The sequence below is a fragment of the Arachis stenosperma genome, chromosome 7, assembly GCF_014773155.1.
Source record: "Arachis stenosperma cultivar V10309 chromosome 7, arast.V10309.gnm1.PFL2, whole genome shotgun sequence".
NCBI classification, from domain to species: Eukaryota; Viridiplantae; Streptophyta; class Magnoliopsida; order Fabales; family Fabaceae; genus Arachis; species Arachis stenosperma.
In genome coordinates this window covers 1,424,495-1,443,266 of record NC_080383.1, presented here as the reverse complement: position 1 = coordinate 1,443,266, position 18,772 = coordinate 1,424,495, and the positions used below count along the sequence as shown (strand labels likewise).

Sequence of the window (18,772 nt, the reverse complement as noted above, 5' to 3'; positions counted from 1 at the left end):
TTTCATTCAGTACAGTAGCACAACCCAAAATTTTTTAGAGAGAAAGAAATTTGTGACGTTGAAAGCAATTTTGGAGAGTAAGAAGAGAGTGGAGATAAAATGGCTCCTTCGGTGAATGACCCACCCGCGTTTATATAGACAGATTAAGATCCCACTTCGTTTGCAGTACACATGAAATGCACCATCTCGCGTGTACTAACAGTGACTTGGAACCAATTCGTGTGTACTAACCTTGATTTGGAACTAATTCGTGGCCGCCGCCCCTGATTTCACCAATTCGCGGACGCCAGCCACTAAATGGCTGCTCCACCATTTCGTGTGCGCCGCACCAGAGGTGGCCTCTGCTGCTGTCAGGCCCATTTCGCGGGCACCGGGGCTGAGTTGACGAGGAACTCCATTTCGCAGGCGATGTTTTTTAAATATTTATTTATATAAAAAAGCCTCGGTTCTGTTTGCTCTGTTCGATTCCTCGACGATGATTGCGTTTAGCTATTTCTGCTACGATTTCCGTGATCTTAATCGCTATATTTTTATGATTTTCTGTAATTTCGATTATTGATTTTGGTAATATGATCTGCGTTTAGATTGTTCGAATTTTAGGTTAAACTCTGATGAAACAACAACGGGCTTTGGAAATATCTCAGATCTAAGATCTAAAGAGAAGATAAGGTTAACAATACACTGAACTGAACACTGTTAGGTGGCTTTGCTCTTTATCCAAAGACTATTGATGACTGAACATCTTTTACTGCAGAGTTAGATTATGTAGTTTATTGCAGGGAGCATCCCTTATCTGGATCTAGGGTTGGGGGAAAGAGAAGAGAGAAAATATACCTCACAGAGAGGGATGGGTTCAACTTATTAACAATTAGTATAGAAACGGGTTAGATGCGTTAGTTTATTGCCTTTAGATTAGTTTCTCTAATCCCCATATAGTTTAAGTTTATGATAAAATCATAAGGTTTACTTTTGAATTTAGTGTTGAAAAATGTGAATTTGTTAATTTTGAAGTTTACTAGGTTTGAATGTTGGTTGACTTAGTTCATTGCCTTTAGATTAGTTTCTCTAATCCCCATATAGTTTAAGTTTACAATAAAATCATCAGTTTTAGTTTTGAATTTTGTGTTGAAAAATGTGAATTTGTTAATTTTGAAGTTTACTAGGTTTGAATGTTGGTTGACTAAGTTGACTTAATATACAGCAGGAAAAGGGTCAGCCACTACCTAAGTTTGGTGAATGGGATGTTAATGATCCAGCTTCAGCTGTTAGATCCCGGCAAAACTGCGAGTGTAAGATGTTCTAAACCTGTGCTATCTTTAATGTTTTAGGATATTTGAGTGGCTGTATGTGTATTGTATATAATGCATGTGTATCTATTTCAAATGGATTTAGGAACATTATTACTTGACAAGCTCTGCTCTATGTTGCATGTGTATGCATTTCAACGGATTTAGGAACCATGTTAGCTAACAAAGCTCTGCTCTATGTTGGATTAACTTGTCTTGAGTACAAGTGTATTTTAGCTAGATAACTTGGCACCTTGATGTATATGACGTAATAAGGTAATGAAGTAATGAACCTTATCATTCTTGTCTGTGTTGTTTGTTGTTCTAGCTCAGGGATCATTTGTAGAACTAACTCAGGAAGGTGTTTCTATTTCTTTGTCCAAGTTTAGATAGTCAAATGGCAATGTAATCATTGAATAGATGCATGGTACTTGAATTAATCGTAAGGTATAGCGTGTTAACCTTCTCATGAATGAATTGATTTTCAGAAGAAATGGTTTTGCTGCATACAGAATCCTCCTGCAGAATCATAGTAGTGGTTGCTCCTGTCTAAAAGCTTGAACGGAAGAACATGTTTATATCCAACATCTTTCAAAAGTAAACATTATACAATTCCTTCAAATGACAATAAGAATCCTTTCATTATGAAATTATTTTTTTTTTCCTTCCAAATAAAAGACAAATGCAGACATTACAACAATTTAATCTTTCAACATGCTGAAGAGGATGCATGTGCTTAGAGCCAATACTGTTGATTTAATGGCAATAGAGCTTGGCAATCTGCCCTTATCCTTCCTTAAGAAAAGTCCTTGGTATATAGGAATATTGATAAGTACCAAGAACCCACACAACAGAATTTGCAATGACATTTTCTTATAAGTTCCAAACCAGTCTTCACTAAGGGCTAACTCCTTCAAAAAGCCAAGTAAACAGAACAAATTGAGCAATGCAAGTGTTGCCAATACAGTGAACAATGGAGAAGCTGCTCCAAACTCCATAACTTGTTTCTCGTATCGTTCGGAAACATCTTCCTCCATGACCTTAGCTGTGACTGTAAAGGGAGAATCTGGAAGGCCAAATAACTTGGAGATGTTGTCTATGAGAGCAAATAGGTAAGAGCTTGTTCCCTTGTACAGCACCATCCTTAGGTCATTCCACCAACCTTGGATTGTGCCTCCAAATAACACAAACTCCAACAAACTGCGAGCACTTTCACCCACTATTACATATGCAAAAGGTATGAACCACATGCTAGACATCTGATCAGCACAAGAAATATATTCAGTGTATAAGACAAATGAGTACATAAAACATTTTTTATTATTAAGTTATACAACAAAAACGCTAGTTTTGCAAGATGCTTCTAAATAATCACATTACCTTTGGAAACAAGGGAATGCCTCTAAGGAAATAGAGTGAAGGGATGATGGAGTAACATAGCTTTGATAAGGAGGTGAGTGCCCAACAATTGTAGTAAGAATATCCCATTTGTAGGGCTAAGTTGATCCTTCCATGGCCATACAATGCTGGACAATGCTTAGAAAGAAGAATTTGAAGTTCTCCTTCAGCCCATCTCTTGTGCTGAACAAGTGCTTGAAGCAAGGTGGTTGGAGCAACACCATAGAAAGCCTTCCTTGGTGGGCTATAGTACACTGATTTCCATCCTTGTAAATGTATATACAGTCCTGTCATCACATCCTCCACTAGACTCCCATATATCACACCCATCTATATTTGGAATGAACCATTATTACTAATTTTTAGTATGCATATTAAGAAATCTTTAAACTTTAAATATCTTATTCAATCTTATTAAGAAATTTTCACTTTCATAAGATTCAATTACTTTTTCAAACAATCATGTTACATGCACATCAAAAATCAGCTACCAAGCAGTTACCACATATAGAAATATGTATTTAGCATCTCATAATTTTTTTTTACTATACTTTTGTAAGCAAATTTAATTATTCGTCTATTGCAGGTTTGAATCTACTATAACATGATTGATAATTCTAATGGCTGATTAATCATTCCATATTTTACCAACTTTTATAAGAGCGCAAATAAATATATCCTGGTAAACTTCTGCTCATATATGAAATTTTCATTTTAAAAATGGGGATTTTGTTCAATTAAGAGAGGATATGGAAATATAAGCCACCTCTTTTCCCCAAAGTGTGTTTTCCTCATAGGTGCAACTTGCTAGAGCCTTTGATTTTACTTCTAATTCATGCAAGTTTTCTTCTACGCAATTGTCTCTCTCACTCTTTAATAAGTCATTCTTGTATCCATCACTGAACTTCATTCCACATAGAGCATCCCTCCTATGAAAGCAGCATGTTCCAATGTACAAAGGCCCATCATAACCATCAGCACCATGCATCTCCACCTTCGTATAATAATAATAAAAATAATAATCAATACTAGAAAAAAATGAATCATTTGAATATTTTTCAATTTATTTATGTTGGTGAAGATGAAGTGACTCACATCAATTAATGTTAATAGAGTGCTGCTGTACATGTCATGCTTGAGAATGTTGTCAAAGTTTTGAGGGAACTGCACAAAAGCAATTTCATGGCCTTTCTCTTCATCCATCAAAAAACAGAGAGCATCCCTCACTGATTCTGAACTGTTTGAGTACATGTCACAATCTACATTTAGAACGATCTTTGCATTGCTAATCATTGATGACACCCTTAGCTACAATTAATTAATTAATTAGGTACAATATAAGAACAATTGATATAATGTTTCATTAATGAAATTGGTATAATTTATACTAATGTAGCATATATATAGTTATGGAATAATAAAATTAGCACTTAATTTTTATGCAGACAAATAACTAATTGTGTATTACTACATCAACAAAAATAACTAATTTTTAAAATTACTACTTACAAAATTATCTAAACACAAAGAGTTTTATTAGATGACTGTGAAATTATGATAAAACATCTATACCAAGGAGTTCATGGCTCCAGCTTTGAAATTGTGATGATGTTGGGGTCTCTTCTCACGAGCCAAATACACAAGAGTTGGCAAATAATTCCCATCTTCATCTTTAGAATTATGCGGCTCTTTTTTATGCAATATTATCTGTTAGAATAACAAAATCAAATCAATTAATTAATATAAATTATAATCACCTAATTAATTGATAGAAAAAGTTGTATAATAAATAATGTTACTATATTATTATACTTGAAGAATTGTGTCATGATCACGTCGAGAAGAATATGAATCCCATTGAGAAAATCCACTATGCTTCAAACGTTCTTCATTCGCTACTCTTCCCAACTTAGTTGCATCTTCAATTTTCTTTTTCATTTCATCGTATAATTTCTATACCATTAAATATGAACACAAAATTGCATTATCAGAAGTAAGTACATCGTGACATTATACTAAAATTTAATTTTTTCTATAGCTTTAAGGACAATTTATATATTAAAGTGTTTTTATATTTTGGTCTTAATATATAAGAGTAAAGTGACAATTAAGTTCTTGAAGATTTTGACTTTGGACTAATTAGTCTTAGAAAAAAAAATCAATTTGATCCTTCACCATAGTAAACGGTGAACATATGATGTCCTTCTATCAATTTATCAACTTAATGGTAATATTTATATATACTATTAATTATTCTGACGTGTTTATTTATAAAAGATAGTCATAAAAACTCTGACGTGTCTATCTATAAAAGATAGTCATAAAAACTCAAAAGATAATAAATGCTTCATTATTTAAAATTACACCGTTTTTCATGCTCATGTACAGCAATAAGACATGCACTACTATAAATAATGAAATACATGTATAACTTCATTTCGTTTTGAACTATTTATAGACAGAAAAACATATATGTCTACCATTTACTATTATGAAAGACTTAGCTGATTGGTATTTTTTTTTTTCAAAGACTAATTAATCCAAAATCAAAATTTTTGAGAATGTGTCATTTTACTCTTATTATTATATCTTACCTGAAATATGAATTTGATGAAAATACATTAAAGTTACATGATTATATACCTTAATGTTTGCGAATTCTTTAGTAGCATGATTATGGTGAAGAAGGATATTATTAAAATAAGCAGCTGGAGACCTAGGTTGAACATTGAATTTTTTGCAGAAAGGTAACCAATGCTTGGCAAAGAGAGAAGCCTCCAAAAGAGCATAGAAAGTGAGATCAGAAGCAGCATCATCAGAGAGATAAACACTCAGCTTCTCAGAAGGATAGTCATAAGCCATAAGAGACAAGACTGTGTTGATCACCATTATTGGTGGTTCAATATCTGGATCTGCTGTGCACACAAATATGTCCACTTTTGGTAACTTGCTTTCTTCATATCTGTTATTTAATTTACACCATTAATTATAATTATTATACTATCTACTCCTATATATTTTTATTGATTGTCTTATTATCACTACAAACGTATTAAATTATTTTTTTTTCTAAAAGTAGAAAGATTCGAACTTACAATTTTTAGGTGAGTATGAAGAGATTATGTCATTTGAGTTATAGCTCGTTGACAAATGTATTAACTTAATTATTCACTACTATATATGTTAAATATATCTTACTAATACATATATAAATATTTTATTATTAATTAACAACAACAATATCTTTTGGTTCAATTTTTATTATACTTTGATATATATATTGATAGATCTTTTATGTGGGTGGTTTTTGTCGTTCTTCTCTCTTTTGTCAATAGTAAAATTTAGTTATACAACAAAAATTCTCTATATATAAACTAAAATTCAGCTACTAAATAAATTATTATATATTTATTTATATTTATATATATTATTGATTCACATGTCATTAAAATAATCAAACTTAACTTCTTAGAATAAAATAATTAAATTTACAATAAACAAATAATTAAATTAAATTTGTTTATAATAATATATTTTTTAATTATAAAATATTAAACATGATTTCTATACATAATAATTAATAACTAATAATTAATTTTTAGTATACAGATAAATACTATTGATATATATACAAGTGATACACTCAAGTAATAATAAGAGAGGAATTATGTTGCCAACGAACTATAACTTAAATCGCATAAATTTTTTTCTTCACTTAAAAGTTTTGAATTCGAGTCTCACTTCTAAATTTTAACTTAAAAAAAAATTCATATTGAAATTTTATCATTTGCAAGACCATAATATGAAAGATGTTAGAAGAACTAATAATGTAAACAGTAATAATACTAAGGAAACAAAAAATAATCTGTTTAAATAATTTAAATTATCTTATTTAATATTTATTTATTGTAAAATATTTAAATAAAACTATAAATAATAAATTTTGACAATTTTTTACTAACAATTTTTTGTTATAAAATATTTTTGTATCTAAAATGTTACCTTTGAGAGAGTCTGTTCTTGAAGGTTTTCCTAAACACTAAGTTCCACCGGAAGGCTTGAGCCAAGACCCAGTAGAGGCCGAACCATAGCTCCGCCGCAAGCAACCCGAGCCAAGTCCATGTCCCATAGTAGTAATCTTCGCCGCCGCCGTGGTCTTCTCCTCCGGTGGGTATGTGGGTCAACCTGTAAGCATAGACAAAGCAGATGGCGACAAACAAAGACAGTGAAAACAGCCTATGTAGGAACCTCCCTCTTGATTTGGTTGTCTCAAACAATGATTCTTCATCATCACTCCTCTTTACAACCATATCTTTCTAATGACTTTAATTCTATGTATTTCGAAATATATATAACAATTAATAATAATAACAATAATACAAGTTTTCTTTTCTCAAAATAAAACTTGTTATTATTACAAAACTAATAATAAGCTAGTTAACATATATAGAGTGATGAAAGAATGTAAAGTGTAATAATAACTTGTATTATTAGAGGAAGAAATACACCATATATATATATAGTGATACATGAAGAGGCAACAAAGGCTTGCATTGATAAATAGCTAACTTCTTTCATTGATAGTTACCTTCATAGAAAAACATAAAGACACTTTTTTTTATATAAAAAAAATAATAAAGTATTTTTTATTTCGGGTGATGAGAATAAAGACAACAATGATGTGTTTAAAGGAAATGTAAAATTTAAAAAAAAATTAAAGGAAAGGACATAATGAAATTTATCAAAAATATTAAAAGATAAAATTAAAATAAGTTAAATATTAAAAATATATTTAAAACTTGTTAAGAATATAAAAAATATATATACTTTATCTAAAAATAAAGTAGAGAGTAGAAAACATGTTAAATATCTTTATTTTGAAACAAAATTGAGTGTTTCTGAAGCAATATTGGTTGAGAATGTCTTGGTGGAATGATATTATTCTGGCCAAGCCGTCAAGGTATATTTCAATATTTGTAGTATACTTGTTTTTTTTTTTAAATGTTATCTATTGGCAGTTAATTAACTAGTTTTCATTGGTATATCTTACTAGTTATGTCATTAGGAAAAGTTTAGAATGCGTGTTTGGAATAATGGTTAAGGTTGTGGCTTGTGATTGATATTTTTTGCACTATGATTAGTTGATTACAGAGGCCTAGAGACAAAAAAGGGTACCATTTTTTCTCTGTCTTTTCTTTTTCTGAATGAGGCAATGCATGATGGATAAGTTTAACTAAACATTGATATCTTTTATACATTCAATTTGGATCACATGTAGCATTGCCTTATCAACATTATTAACCCTCTCTTTTTTATAAAGAGGAGTGTTATGTGTCGGTAATTTTTGTGAATTGTAGTTATTAAGTAGTTATCAATGATGTTTTTAATGATGTGAAATTTCATCTAATGATGTAGAATTATTTATTTTTCTTTTGTCAGAATTTAATAAAATTGCTCCCCATAAACTTTTCTTTTTACGAATGTTTTCTAGATTTTTTTTTATATTATGATACTAATATTCACTTAATTTATTACTATTAGATCACAGATATTGGAGTTGTTTCTATTCTAATACTCTCTCATTTTCAAATAATTGTTTAGTTATGAAATTATTTTTTTACAAATAATAATATAATTTAAAATTATAAAAATATTATTTTTTTAAATTTAGATTCTTATTCAATAATATATAATTAGAAAAATGCATAGGAAAAAAGATATTAGTAAAATACGAAAAAACAATAAATTATTTAATATTTTTCTATAAATATATTTTAATTTTTATAAATTCAATATTTTTTAACCTATGCAAATATTTTTAAAAGAATAAAGAGATTGAGTTATTGAGTGTGAAATTGTGAATAAATACATACTAATAATAACAAAATTCTGGCTGCAAAATAAAATATATATTAAGAACTCCAATAAACTAAAACAAAATTGGAAAGAGATTGAGAGAGATTCAAGATTTTTATCAATATTATTGGAACACAAATATACACTACTTCAATATAATTAAATAATTAATTCATTATTGCACATTTCTTTGACTTTAAGCTCTACAATAATTAGAAGACAAAAGTTGCAATGAAGCATGCTAATGAGGCCAACACAAAGGACTTAATCATCACATTGCTTGATATGCTACCTTTATCACTACGAATGAAAAGAGCTTCATAAACTGGTAAATTCACCATTACAATCATTGCACTAATCACAAATTGAATAATCATAATCAATTGTCCCATAATAATTCTCCTAATTCCCACAAGAAGACCAAGAAGGTTTAGTAATGCCAATGTTACCAACATGGTCAACATGATTGATGAACATCCTCCAAAGTCAATGATTTCTTTCTCATACCTCTTTTGAACATCCTCGGTGACAACCTTGTCTGTTACCACAAAATTTGTTTGTGATAGGCCCAATTGCTTTGTTATGGTATCAATGAATCCAAAGAAATAGGAAGTGGTTCTCCTTATGAATCTCATTCTTTGCAAGTTCAACCAACTCTTTATTGTGGATCCACAAATCAATGCTTCACATAGGCTATAGACATTGTTGGCTACAAATGCATATGCAAAGGGAAGGAACCATAGGCTTGTAGGCTGCAAATTAAGAAATACATATTTAAAATACAGAGAATTAATTAAAATAAGTTAGTTAAGTGCTAGCTAGGAAAAACTAATGAATATCAAATATAATTAAGGAATATGGAGAAATTGTTAAGTATTAGCTTTATTTGAGGTATATGATTTTTTTTTTATTTGTATTTTTTTGGAATGATTTAAGAATTCAATTTTGATACACTAATAATACATAAAAATTTTATATAAAATTATATTATTATATTAATAAAAATGATTTATTTTTAAATCCTATCCACCACTTAAATTTCATTTAGATGTATAAATTCAATTGAAAAACCATGTAAATACTCTCAGCTAATTAAAATTAAACTCATAATTTAAATTTGATTTATAACAATTTAATAGTATATATTTAGCAAAAATGATTGATTTAAAATTATACTAAGATTTGTACTATTTTATTATTTTAGAGCATATGCACTAAATTTATTTTGGTAGTTTATTTTGGCAGTTTATTATTTGTTTGATCATTTTGTTTTGGATCACTCTAATATCCTTAATTGTTTATGAACTTCCTTGATTCCTTCACAAAGTTGATTCGGCAAATAATGATTAAGTCAAAGAAAAATATCTTAGAGATATATATGTACTACAATTAATTAAAAATTTAATTATTTATTAATCTTTATAATTTTATCAAATTTTTAATTAAATTTTTATATATTTTTTTTAATTAGGTCCTTCACTATTTTTAGTTTTATAATTAAGTAATTTTTATATTAAAAACGTTAAAATTAACGTAATATTTATCTCAAAATATATGCGATCAACGATCTAATTAGGTTTTTAATTATAAATACCTTCAGTTAATTCTAATATTTTTACACTAGGAAAAATCTAATTATAAAATTAAAAACAGTATAAGAATTCAATAAAAAAAATATAAAAATCTAATTATAAATTTAATAAAACTATAAAGGAAAAGTATAAGTAGACAACGAAAATATTAAACAATATGAATAATAGATATATCGGATGTTCATTTTACTAAGTGTACGGATGATTATTTTAATATTAAAACTTAGATAATTAATTTAGAGGTGTAATGTGTTTTTATTTGATTGGTGGTTGTTCATGTTTTTCAAGATGATCATTATTTACCTAGCATTCTCCAACTATAAAAACCAACAAAATAATTAAACCTAAATTAAAATATCTTAGTGCATGACAACATACACCAAGTTCAATCCTAATTCAAATCAACAGCAATAATAATGCCTAAAACTTTCTGTTTAATTAAGAATGAAAAGCAAACCTGTGGGAACAATGGTATTCCACGAATGAAGCAAAGAGGAGGAAGAATGGCATAAGAAAGAGTAGGAAGTGACAAAGGTGCCCATAAGAGGTAGACACAATAACCCATTTGAATACCAATGTTGATCTTGCCATGCCCATAAATGAAAGGACAGTACTTTGAGAAGAAAATTTGGAACATCCCCTCCGACCACCTCTTATGCTGAACAAGTGCAACATCTAAGGTTGTTGGAGCTACACCAATGAAAGCTTTCCTTTCTGGATTATAGTATATTGATCTCCATCCCCTGCATGTTATTGCAAGCCCACTTGCTATGTCTTCCACTGGAATACCATACACCAATCCCATCTACAATTTATTATAATTTATATATTTTCTTGTTAGTTATATAGATAGAGATATTCAATCTGATTCATCATTTGTTTAGATCACTTTTTTATTCATCTAAAGGAATGATGAGTCAGACTAGGAGAGATGTAAATATGTAAATACGGTGGTAAATACTGTGACAAAGATGGCGATAAAATTATAACTTTTTTTATGTGGAACTTTTTTTATTTTAGGAGGAGTTTAAAAATAGTTTTAAATAAAACTGTCCCTCTATTTAAGCAGTTCTTTTATTTTTTTATTTTGTTTTTTTTTGTTTAGTTTATTTCAATCACAAAAAAAAAGATGACTTTTTTTATTAAGGAGTAAATTTAAAAATTAATTATTTTTGTTGGTGTCATAATACACGATTAGTTATTTGTATAAAATTTATTTATAATGATAATATGAAAATTAAACTTATAGTTATATAAGTATATATATAATTATTTATGTGGTTTTATTTAATAATTTAAATTTTTAAGATAAGTAGTTTTATTATGATATAATATCAAAATTTTTATAATTAAGAGATGAAATAAAATTTAGAGTTTATTAATTTCAATGCACTGAGAGATTAAATTACACAATTATTTAATTATATTTGTTTTTTTATAATTATTCACACAATCAATAAAAAATTAATTATTTTTATTAATATAGTGATACATAAATGTATGCTAAAATATCATAGAACACAAAGTTAAGCATATCAAATTGTGAAATAATAATTAAAATAATCAATAAATTTGTTCCCATGTCTCCTTTAATTTCCAAATAAATACCAATAAAAATAAATAAATACCTCCTTCCCCCAAAGGGTGCCATGCTCATAGGAGCAAGTAGCAAGAAGTTTTGATGCTTCATTCAATTCATCAACTGTTCTATTATCTTCTATTTTGGTGTTGATCATGATATGATCCAATTTGGCTTTGTAATCTTTAAAGTGAGCTCCAGAGAGGCTTTGTCTTCTATGGAAGCACCCTGTTCCACAATACAGGGCAGCTCCATGTCCACTTATTCCAGCTAGCTCAATCTTTAATTTGTACATACACAACAAATTAATAGTGTCACTATATGATGAGGGATGATAAAATTATGTAAGAATAAGAAAAGAAAAGATGAAAAATATTGTATTTTATTTGTATTCTTTAATTAATTGAATGGTAAATTATGAAAGTAAAATTAAATATATATAAAATATTGGCCTATCAAAGATAAAAATAAATAAAAATAAAAATAAATAAAGATAAGATAAAGATAAAATAATAAAAACTAAAATTAACTAAATTTATGTATTTTGTTAGACTGAATTTATGAGTTGCAAGATTTTTTTATTATTAGCCTAGATTATGGTGAAAGAATGGTTTAATAAGGAAAACAAGGTTTACTTATTTATATACTTTAAAAATATATATTTAGTTAAGTTCTTATATTATGTAAACATTGTTTTAATTTAAATCCCCTTGAATTTTTAAATTTTTAAAATAATAATAAATAACAATTATTTGAATAGGTGTTTCATCACAAAATTTTAAAACTACAAAGATTTAATTGAAAATCCTCATTATAAATATTATCACAAGATGTTTGCAATTTTCTCTATACTCTCTTGTGAGTGTCAACTTTTGTTGTTTTCAAACTTCTTATATTAACTGATCAAATTATTAAGAGTAATTATTGCCACGTGGCACTTTTGTTAATGAAGATACTTAAAATATTTTTTAATAATTAAAATTTAACACATAAAATTGATTAAATTGTATTATTTTTATTAAAATTAGTCTGGACAAATTAATTTGACTAAAAAATCAATAAATCAAACTTTAAATCGGTCTAAATTAATATATTTTTTTTATAAAACATAACTACAATACCGTTATTATAAAAAATAACTAAAATACTTCTATTATATATATATATATATATATATATATATAGGAGTATTTTAATCATTTTTATAATAAAGGTATTATAATTATTTTTTATAAAAAAATATTAATTTAGATGGCTTTAAAATTTGGTATATCAGTTTTTTGGTCAAATTAATTTGTCTAATCTAATTTTGACAAAAATAATACAGTTTAATCGATTATATATGTTAAATTTTAATTATTAAAAAATGCCTTTAAAAAAATATTTTAAACGTCTTTATCTAAGTGGTTCCTCTCTAATAAAGATATTTTATGAAGATAATAGTTAAAATGTAGATACATATTATATCAAAAAATAATTTTAATTAAATATGTCCTTTCAATTAAAAATTTAATTTTTTTAATATTAAATTATTAGGAGTAAATATCTCAATAAATAATCCAAATTATGTATTAAATTTATTTTTTAATTATTGTTTTAAAATCTTTTTTACAAAATATCACAGATGCTTTATGTTAATACCATAACAATATAAAATACTAAAATGATCAAATATTTTTATATTTTATATTAAAATTATTCATAAGTAAAAAATTTATTATTTTTATATAAAAATATGGTTAACCAATTAATTAGGCACATACCATATCTGTGGCAAGGCAAGAACTGGCATAGAGATCATTGTTGGTGAGATTATTATAGTTTTGTGGGAATTGAACATAAGCAATGTTTTGGCCTCTGGATTCATCCATGAAGAAACATAGTGTTTCTTGAATTGTATCTGCGTTACTTGGGTACATGTCACAATCCAAGTTCAGAATCAAGGGACCATTGCTTATCTCCGATGACACTCTTATCTGTATATAATAACAATAAATTAATATGTATAATTAATTACTCTATATATGATAAAAATAAAAATTGATCATGATATATACCAATGCATTCATAGCTCCTGCTTTGAAATGGTGAGGGTAATTGGGTCTTTTCTCACGTGCCACGTATACAACTCTAGGCAATTGTATTCCATCTTCATCTACAGCATTTTTATCCCTTCCATCGATTATGATCTGGGTAAATCAATAATAAATAATAAATAATAAATAAACTAATTTAATTTATTATTCAATGCACATGAACCATTATTTTCTTTTTTCTCCTCCAAAAAAAAATATAATTTAGTTAGCTATACCTGCACGCTAGAATGGTGGTCCTGCTTTTTGGTTTTCGAACTCCATTCTTTGAAACCTTTGTGAAAATTCCTCTCACTATGTGCAACCTTACCCTTTGCTAATGTTGTTTCAATATCACTTTTCATTTCTTCGTATAATTTCTGCCATATAATTTTTTTCATGCAAAATTATTGAAACGCTTCAACAAATACATATATATAATTATGTATTAAGTGCTGGTTTAAGTGCAATTTTATACATACATATATGTCAGGTGCAGCCGTAAAGTTGATAACTGAGAACCGTTAGATAATTTGACTGATTTGATTAAATTTTCATCTAACGATTTTCAGCTATCAACTTCACGTGAAGTTGACTGCACCTGAGTTTTCACTTACATAATATATATATAATTATGTATTATATTTTGCAATAACAAAAGTAATTAAAATTTAATGCTTAAATAGTACTACTATACATAAACGTATAAATTAATTTAATGATAATATATTCAATATATGATGAAAATTAAAGTTTCAAATTTTTATTATTACTCAAACCATGCATGTGTTCAAATGTTTAATTTTCAAGGGAAAAAGGCTTATTTAATAATTTTGTCATCATTAATATTTTTAATTTTATTTAAAAAAAATCACTACATACATACCTTGATAAATAAACATTGTTTATGAAAGTCATCATGATCATGATGGCTATGATAATTATGATTTAGGGCCGAAAAATAAGCGTGAGGTGACCTAGTTTGAAGATTGAATTTTCGGCAGAATGGCAACCAATGTTTAGAGAAAATGGAAGCTTTGAAGAGTGCATAGAATGTTAACTCTGATCCTCCATCATCAGAGAGATACACACTCAACTTATTTGAAGGATAATTGTATGCCATTGCTGATAATATTGTGTTAATCACCATTAATGGTGGCTCTAATTTTGGGTCTGCTGTGCACACAAGTATGTCCACCGCTGGCATCTTCTCTTCATCATATCTGCATATATAACAACATATACAAATTTTACAATATCTAATAATTTTGTTAATAATAAAAAAATATTTAAATATTTAATTATGTTTTAACAGGTCAATAAAGCTAATTACTAAATTTGAACTTATTTTATTAATATATCAAAACTTTTACAAAAATTTGTATTTATTTTATAACAAACTAAGTCAAATCATACTAAATACAGACCTAAGACTGTAAGGTTCCTACCAGACCACTTGATCTATTTTCATTTCTAACTCTGGGCTATATGGATTGGGCTATGGATGAGTTTAGAGCATGGTGCTTCTTTCAATGCAAAACTGATTCCTAGTACAGATGGCATTCTTATATGCCTCTTGCAAGTATAGATGACAACGGAACGGGCAGGGACAGGTTTTTACTCTACTCAATCCCGTTTCGCTATACAACAATCCACATAGAACCTGTACTGTTTTTATTCGCGAGTAGTAAAACGTTAAACTTTAATCTGTCTTTGTGGGTATTCTACCCGCCCCTATAATTATTAAAATCCAATAAATAAAATTAAATTTCAAAATTTATATAATCATCATCACATACATAATATAAATTAAAATAAAAATTTAAATATAATACAATATTATTAATTATTTACTAATTGTTTTATATATATTATACATATTATATATTAAAATTATATATATTATATATATAACGGAACGAGTAGAGGCGAGTATTACCTAAACCCGACCCCGCTCCCGCCCCTTCTAAGAACCCGTCCCACTAAAAATCTAACCCACCCCGAGCGGATAGAGGCGGAGTGAGTAACTGCGAATTCGGATGTTATTGCCACCCCTACTTGCAAGCTGTATCCGGTTCGAATTTCAAACTCAGACTGTGTGAGCATGGTATAATGTCTAAAAAAAAATGCAAAACTGATTCTACGGAGGTTTATCTTTTAGTAAATCAAGAAATTATGCTGATACAGCATGTAGAATATGATTTTTTTAAAATATTTTTCTTTTTTGTTTAAAGATGTGTAATCAAGCCTCATTCAGCTTTGTACCAATTCACTGTGATACTAATAAAGTGATAGACTCCAACCTTCAGATGATTGCCTGCCTCTCATGCAGCAGGACATAGCTTAGGCTTCTTTTGTTTTTTCTTTCTTGTCTTCCGTTTCTTTTTGTCTTTTTTCTTTCCAATACCAAAAAATAAAAAAAAGCAACTAAACACCGATGAGAGATATGTTCAAACATGGAGATGGCTATGTGATATGATGCGGAATTAATGTTAACACATAATTAGAAAGAGCACTAATTAATACTTGAGAAGTTTAGAGAAAGGGACTAGGAATAGAAAGCTAATAAATTAAGGTTGAATAATATAGTAATGATGAATATATTATTCATAGAAGAAACCTTATTTATATTATTAACTATATTACCTTTGTAAAAGGGTATGTTTGGATGGAGATTGAAAAGCTATTCTCCAACGAACAGATTGAGTGATGATCCAATACAATCCAAACAAAATCTCAGACACCAACATAGCAATCCATGTCCATGATTCTGTTCTTGTTGCTGTTGGGAAGTTTGTTACTCTGTAGAACAGAATCAAAGATATGGATACCAATATTGTTGATGCAAACAACTTGTATGCACCTCTGAATCTTGCTTCTTTTGTCTCAAACAATAAAGGAGCACCAACAATTTCATCATCTTCTTTTTCTCTCATCTTGATTTCTCTCTCTCTCTCTCTCTCTCTGAAAAAACACACACTCTCTCACTCACTTTGATGAGATGAAGATGAAGATGTTGTAATTTGTTTGGCTATGCTACTATATAAGCTGCAAATTATATATTAAGAATATAACATTTGTCTTATCAATAACAATGCTAGCAAGTAAGAGGATATCAGCAAAAAACCAACCAAATATTTCTATGTGAATTCAAAATCTCTACGTGGATGGTGCTTATGCTAGGTATTAGGATGTTTATTTTACTAAGTATCATAATTTTTTTTTATACAAAATGGATGTTCCTTTATATATTTTATAAATTTTTTTATATACTAAAAATTGAGATTATTGGAAGTAGGATTCTGTGATTTCCACTCCTAATTCTCCAACGTATTATTCAAAATTTTAATTTGGGGTGAGAAGCAATTAATATCAAATATTATAAATTAAAAATAAATAAAATTAATTAAATATAATTATAAATTAGTTAAGTTGTTTACTTTTTTATTAATCACCTCTTAATTTTATATACTTTTCTTTGTTTTATTCATCACCTTAGCTTTTTCCTTTTTAATATTAATGTATATACCAAGGTGATTTATAGTTATTATGATAAAAAATAGTATTATTATATGAATTATATATATATATATATATATTTATTTTAGAAAATGGTTTTATTGACTAGAATAGAAAAAATTATAATGTAGCTAGCCAATAGAGATCAAATGAACCTAAGAAAATAGAGTATTATTATATCAAAGTTACAAAAAGTAATTAACTAATAAAGTAATAATCCAATCTTAAGAAAGAATATTTAATTCAAAGAAGAAGAAGAACGTTTAAAGAAAAACACAACTGAGACATTATAAAATTCATTTTCAAGTGACTTTGCAAATGCAATTAATTACGGATATCATAGGCAAATCTTGTTTTCAAACATAAAATCACTACAATTGATTCGAATCGTCTACAAAGTTGAAATGATCAAATCCAATTATTCAACAAAAATCACACGTGATGATCTAAAAGACAAACAAATGGAGAGAGAGAAAGTATTAGTGCCTGGTAATAAGTGTCATTGTTATCTAAAAATAATGTCCAGACATACATTTGATAAGAGTCATTGTTATTATTTATTGAAGTGACAATGCAATAATGCAAAGCCAGCAAAGGTCATAGTCAGAACACTTGCTGAGTTGTTATGTTTGCCTGTTATACATATTTTAGATACAATATTTATTTATATAATAATAAAAATAAAAAATATTTTTAAATATATTTAAATATGATCACATATTAATATATTTACTTTTATTTTAATTTATATTTTTCAAATAAATTTATAAATAATATATTATTATTTATTAAAATAAAATTATTTTAAATATTTTATATAATTAAAAATATTTAAAATAATTATAATATTAATTTATATTATAATATTTATATAAAGTAATTACTCAAATAAAGATGACAAAAATATTTTTTTACGAAAATATTTTATTTAAAAATGTGACTTATTTATTTAACTATATTTTAAATAACGACAACATTTTTATAAATATTAAAATTTAACTATACAATCTATTATTTAATGGTCAAAAAAAAATTTTTATATAAAAATAATTATAAATTTTTATTATAGTATCCACTCTCATAAAATATTAATATATTATTATAATTTATTTAAAAAATATTTTATATTATATATATATATATATAATATTTTTGTTTCTTATAAAAAATTAAAATTTATATATTGATATATTCTATATGTTGTGTCGTAGCAAAAGAGCAGCGTTAATTCTCTTGTTTGATTAATTTAGTTAGTTTAATAATTAGTAATGGACACTACAAATGAAAAGATTACAACTAGTCCCATATAAATATAAAATATAATAAAATAAATAATATTAAAATTTTCATAGCAAAATATTCAATTATTCATTAGAATTGGATTGTGACACACGGCCTCATTATTCATAATCATCATGATGCTACCACGTTACTCACGCAAGCTTTTGTGAAGAATTTGATCTCACATTT

The 18,772-nt window shown here is 27.3% G+C and overlaps 2 protein-coding genes and 1 long non-coding RNA gene across 4 annotated transcripts; 1 reads left to right on the top strand and 2 right to left on the bottom strand.

The window, feature by feature from the left end:
* Window positions 1-6,949, top strand: LOC130940808 (uncharacterized). Its single transcript, XR_009070414.1, has 3 exons — window positions 1-1,289; window positions 5,428-5,626; window positions 6,711-6,949. It is a non-coding gene; the product is annotated as an uncharacterized LOC130940808 (long non-coding RNA).
* Window positions 1,988-6,994, bottom strand: LOC130940805 (cellulose synthase-like protein E1). The gene is made up of 8 exons (XM_057869042.1): window positions 6,687-6,994; window positions 5,328-5,646; window positions 4,497-4,637; window positions 4,257-4,391; window positions 3,780-3,992; window positions 3,451-3,678; window positions 2,667-3,014; window positions 1,988-2,545 (listed from the first exon to the last, which is right to left on the bottom strand). The coding sequence occupies exons 1-8, from the start codon at window positions 6,992-6,994 to the stop codon at window positions 1,988-1,990; spliced, it is 2,250 nt and encodes a 749-aa protein (XP_057725025.1).
* Window positions 6,995-8,678: 1,684 nt separating this feature from the next.
* Window positions 8,679-16,795, bottom strand: LOC130940710 (cellulose synthase-like protein E6). 2 transcript variants are annotated; one of them, XM_057868924.1, is made up of 8 exons: window positions 16,430-16,795; window positions 14,670-15,006; window positions 14,023-14,163; window positions 13,769-13,900; window positions 13,475-13,687; window positions 11,761-11,991; window positions 10,590-10,937; window positions 8,679-9,292 (listed from the first exon to the last, which is right to left on the bottom strand). In XM_057868924.1, the coding sequence occupies exons 1-8, from the start codon at window positions 16,717-16,719 to the stop codon at window positions 8,753-8,755; spliced, it is 2,232 nt and encodes a 743-aa protein (XP_057724907.1). In that variant the 5' UTR covers window positions 16,720-16,795; the 3' UTR covers window positions 8,679-8,752. The 2 variants fall into 2 exon arrangements, with proteins under 2 accessions (XP_057724907.1, XP_057724908.1); XM_057868925.1 differs by having other exon boundaries at window positions 14,931-15,006.
* Window positions 16,796-18,772: the final 1,977 nt, after the last annotated feature.

What these genes read in the sequence shown, in the direction of transcription:
- LOC130940805 (XM_057869042.1), bottom strand. Translation starts at nt 6,994, where the DNA reads ATGGTTGTAAAGAGGAGTGATGATGAAGAATCATTGTTTGAGACAACC. An exon ending in AAGAACAGACTCTCTCAAAG is followed by an intron (nt 5,647 to 6,686) that starts GTAACATTTTAG and finishes ATTAAATAACAG; the next exon opens with ATATGAAGAAAGCAAGTTAC. An exon ending in GCATTCCCTTGTTTCCAAAG is followed by an intron (nt 2,546 to 2,666) that starts GTAATGTGATTA and finishes TGTGCTGATCAG; the next exon opens with ATGTCTAGCATGTGGTTCAT.
- LOC130940710 (XM_057868924.1), bottom strand. Translation starts at nt 16,719, where the DNA reads ATGAGAGAAAAAGAAGATGATGAAATTGTTGGTGCTCCTTTATTGTTT. An exon ending in AAACATACCCTTTTACAAAG is followed by an intron (nt 15,007 to 16,429) that starts GTAATATAGTTA and finishes TTATATATGCAG; the next exon opens with ATATGATGAAGAGAAGATGC. An exon ending in AACAATGTTTATTTATCAAG is followed by an intron (nt 14,164 to 14,669) that starts GTATGTATGTAG and finishes ATTATATGGCAG; the next exon opens with AAATTATACGAAGAAATGAA.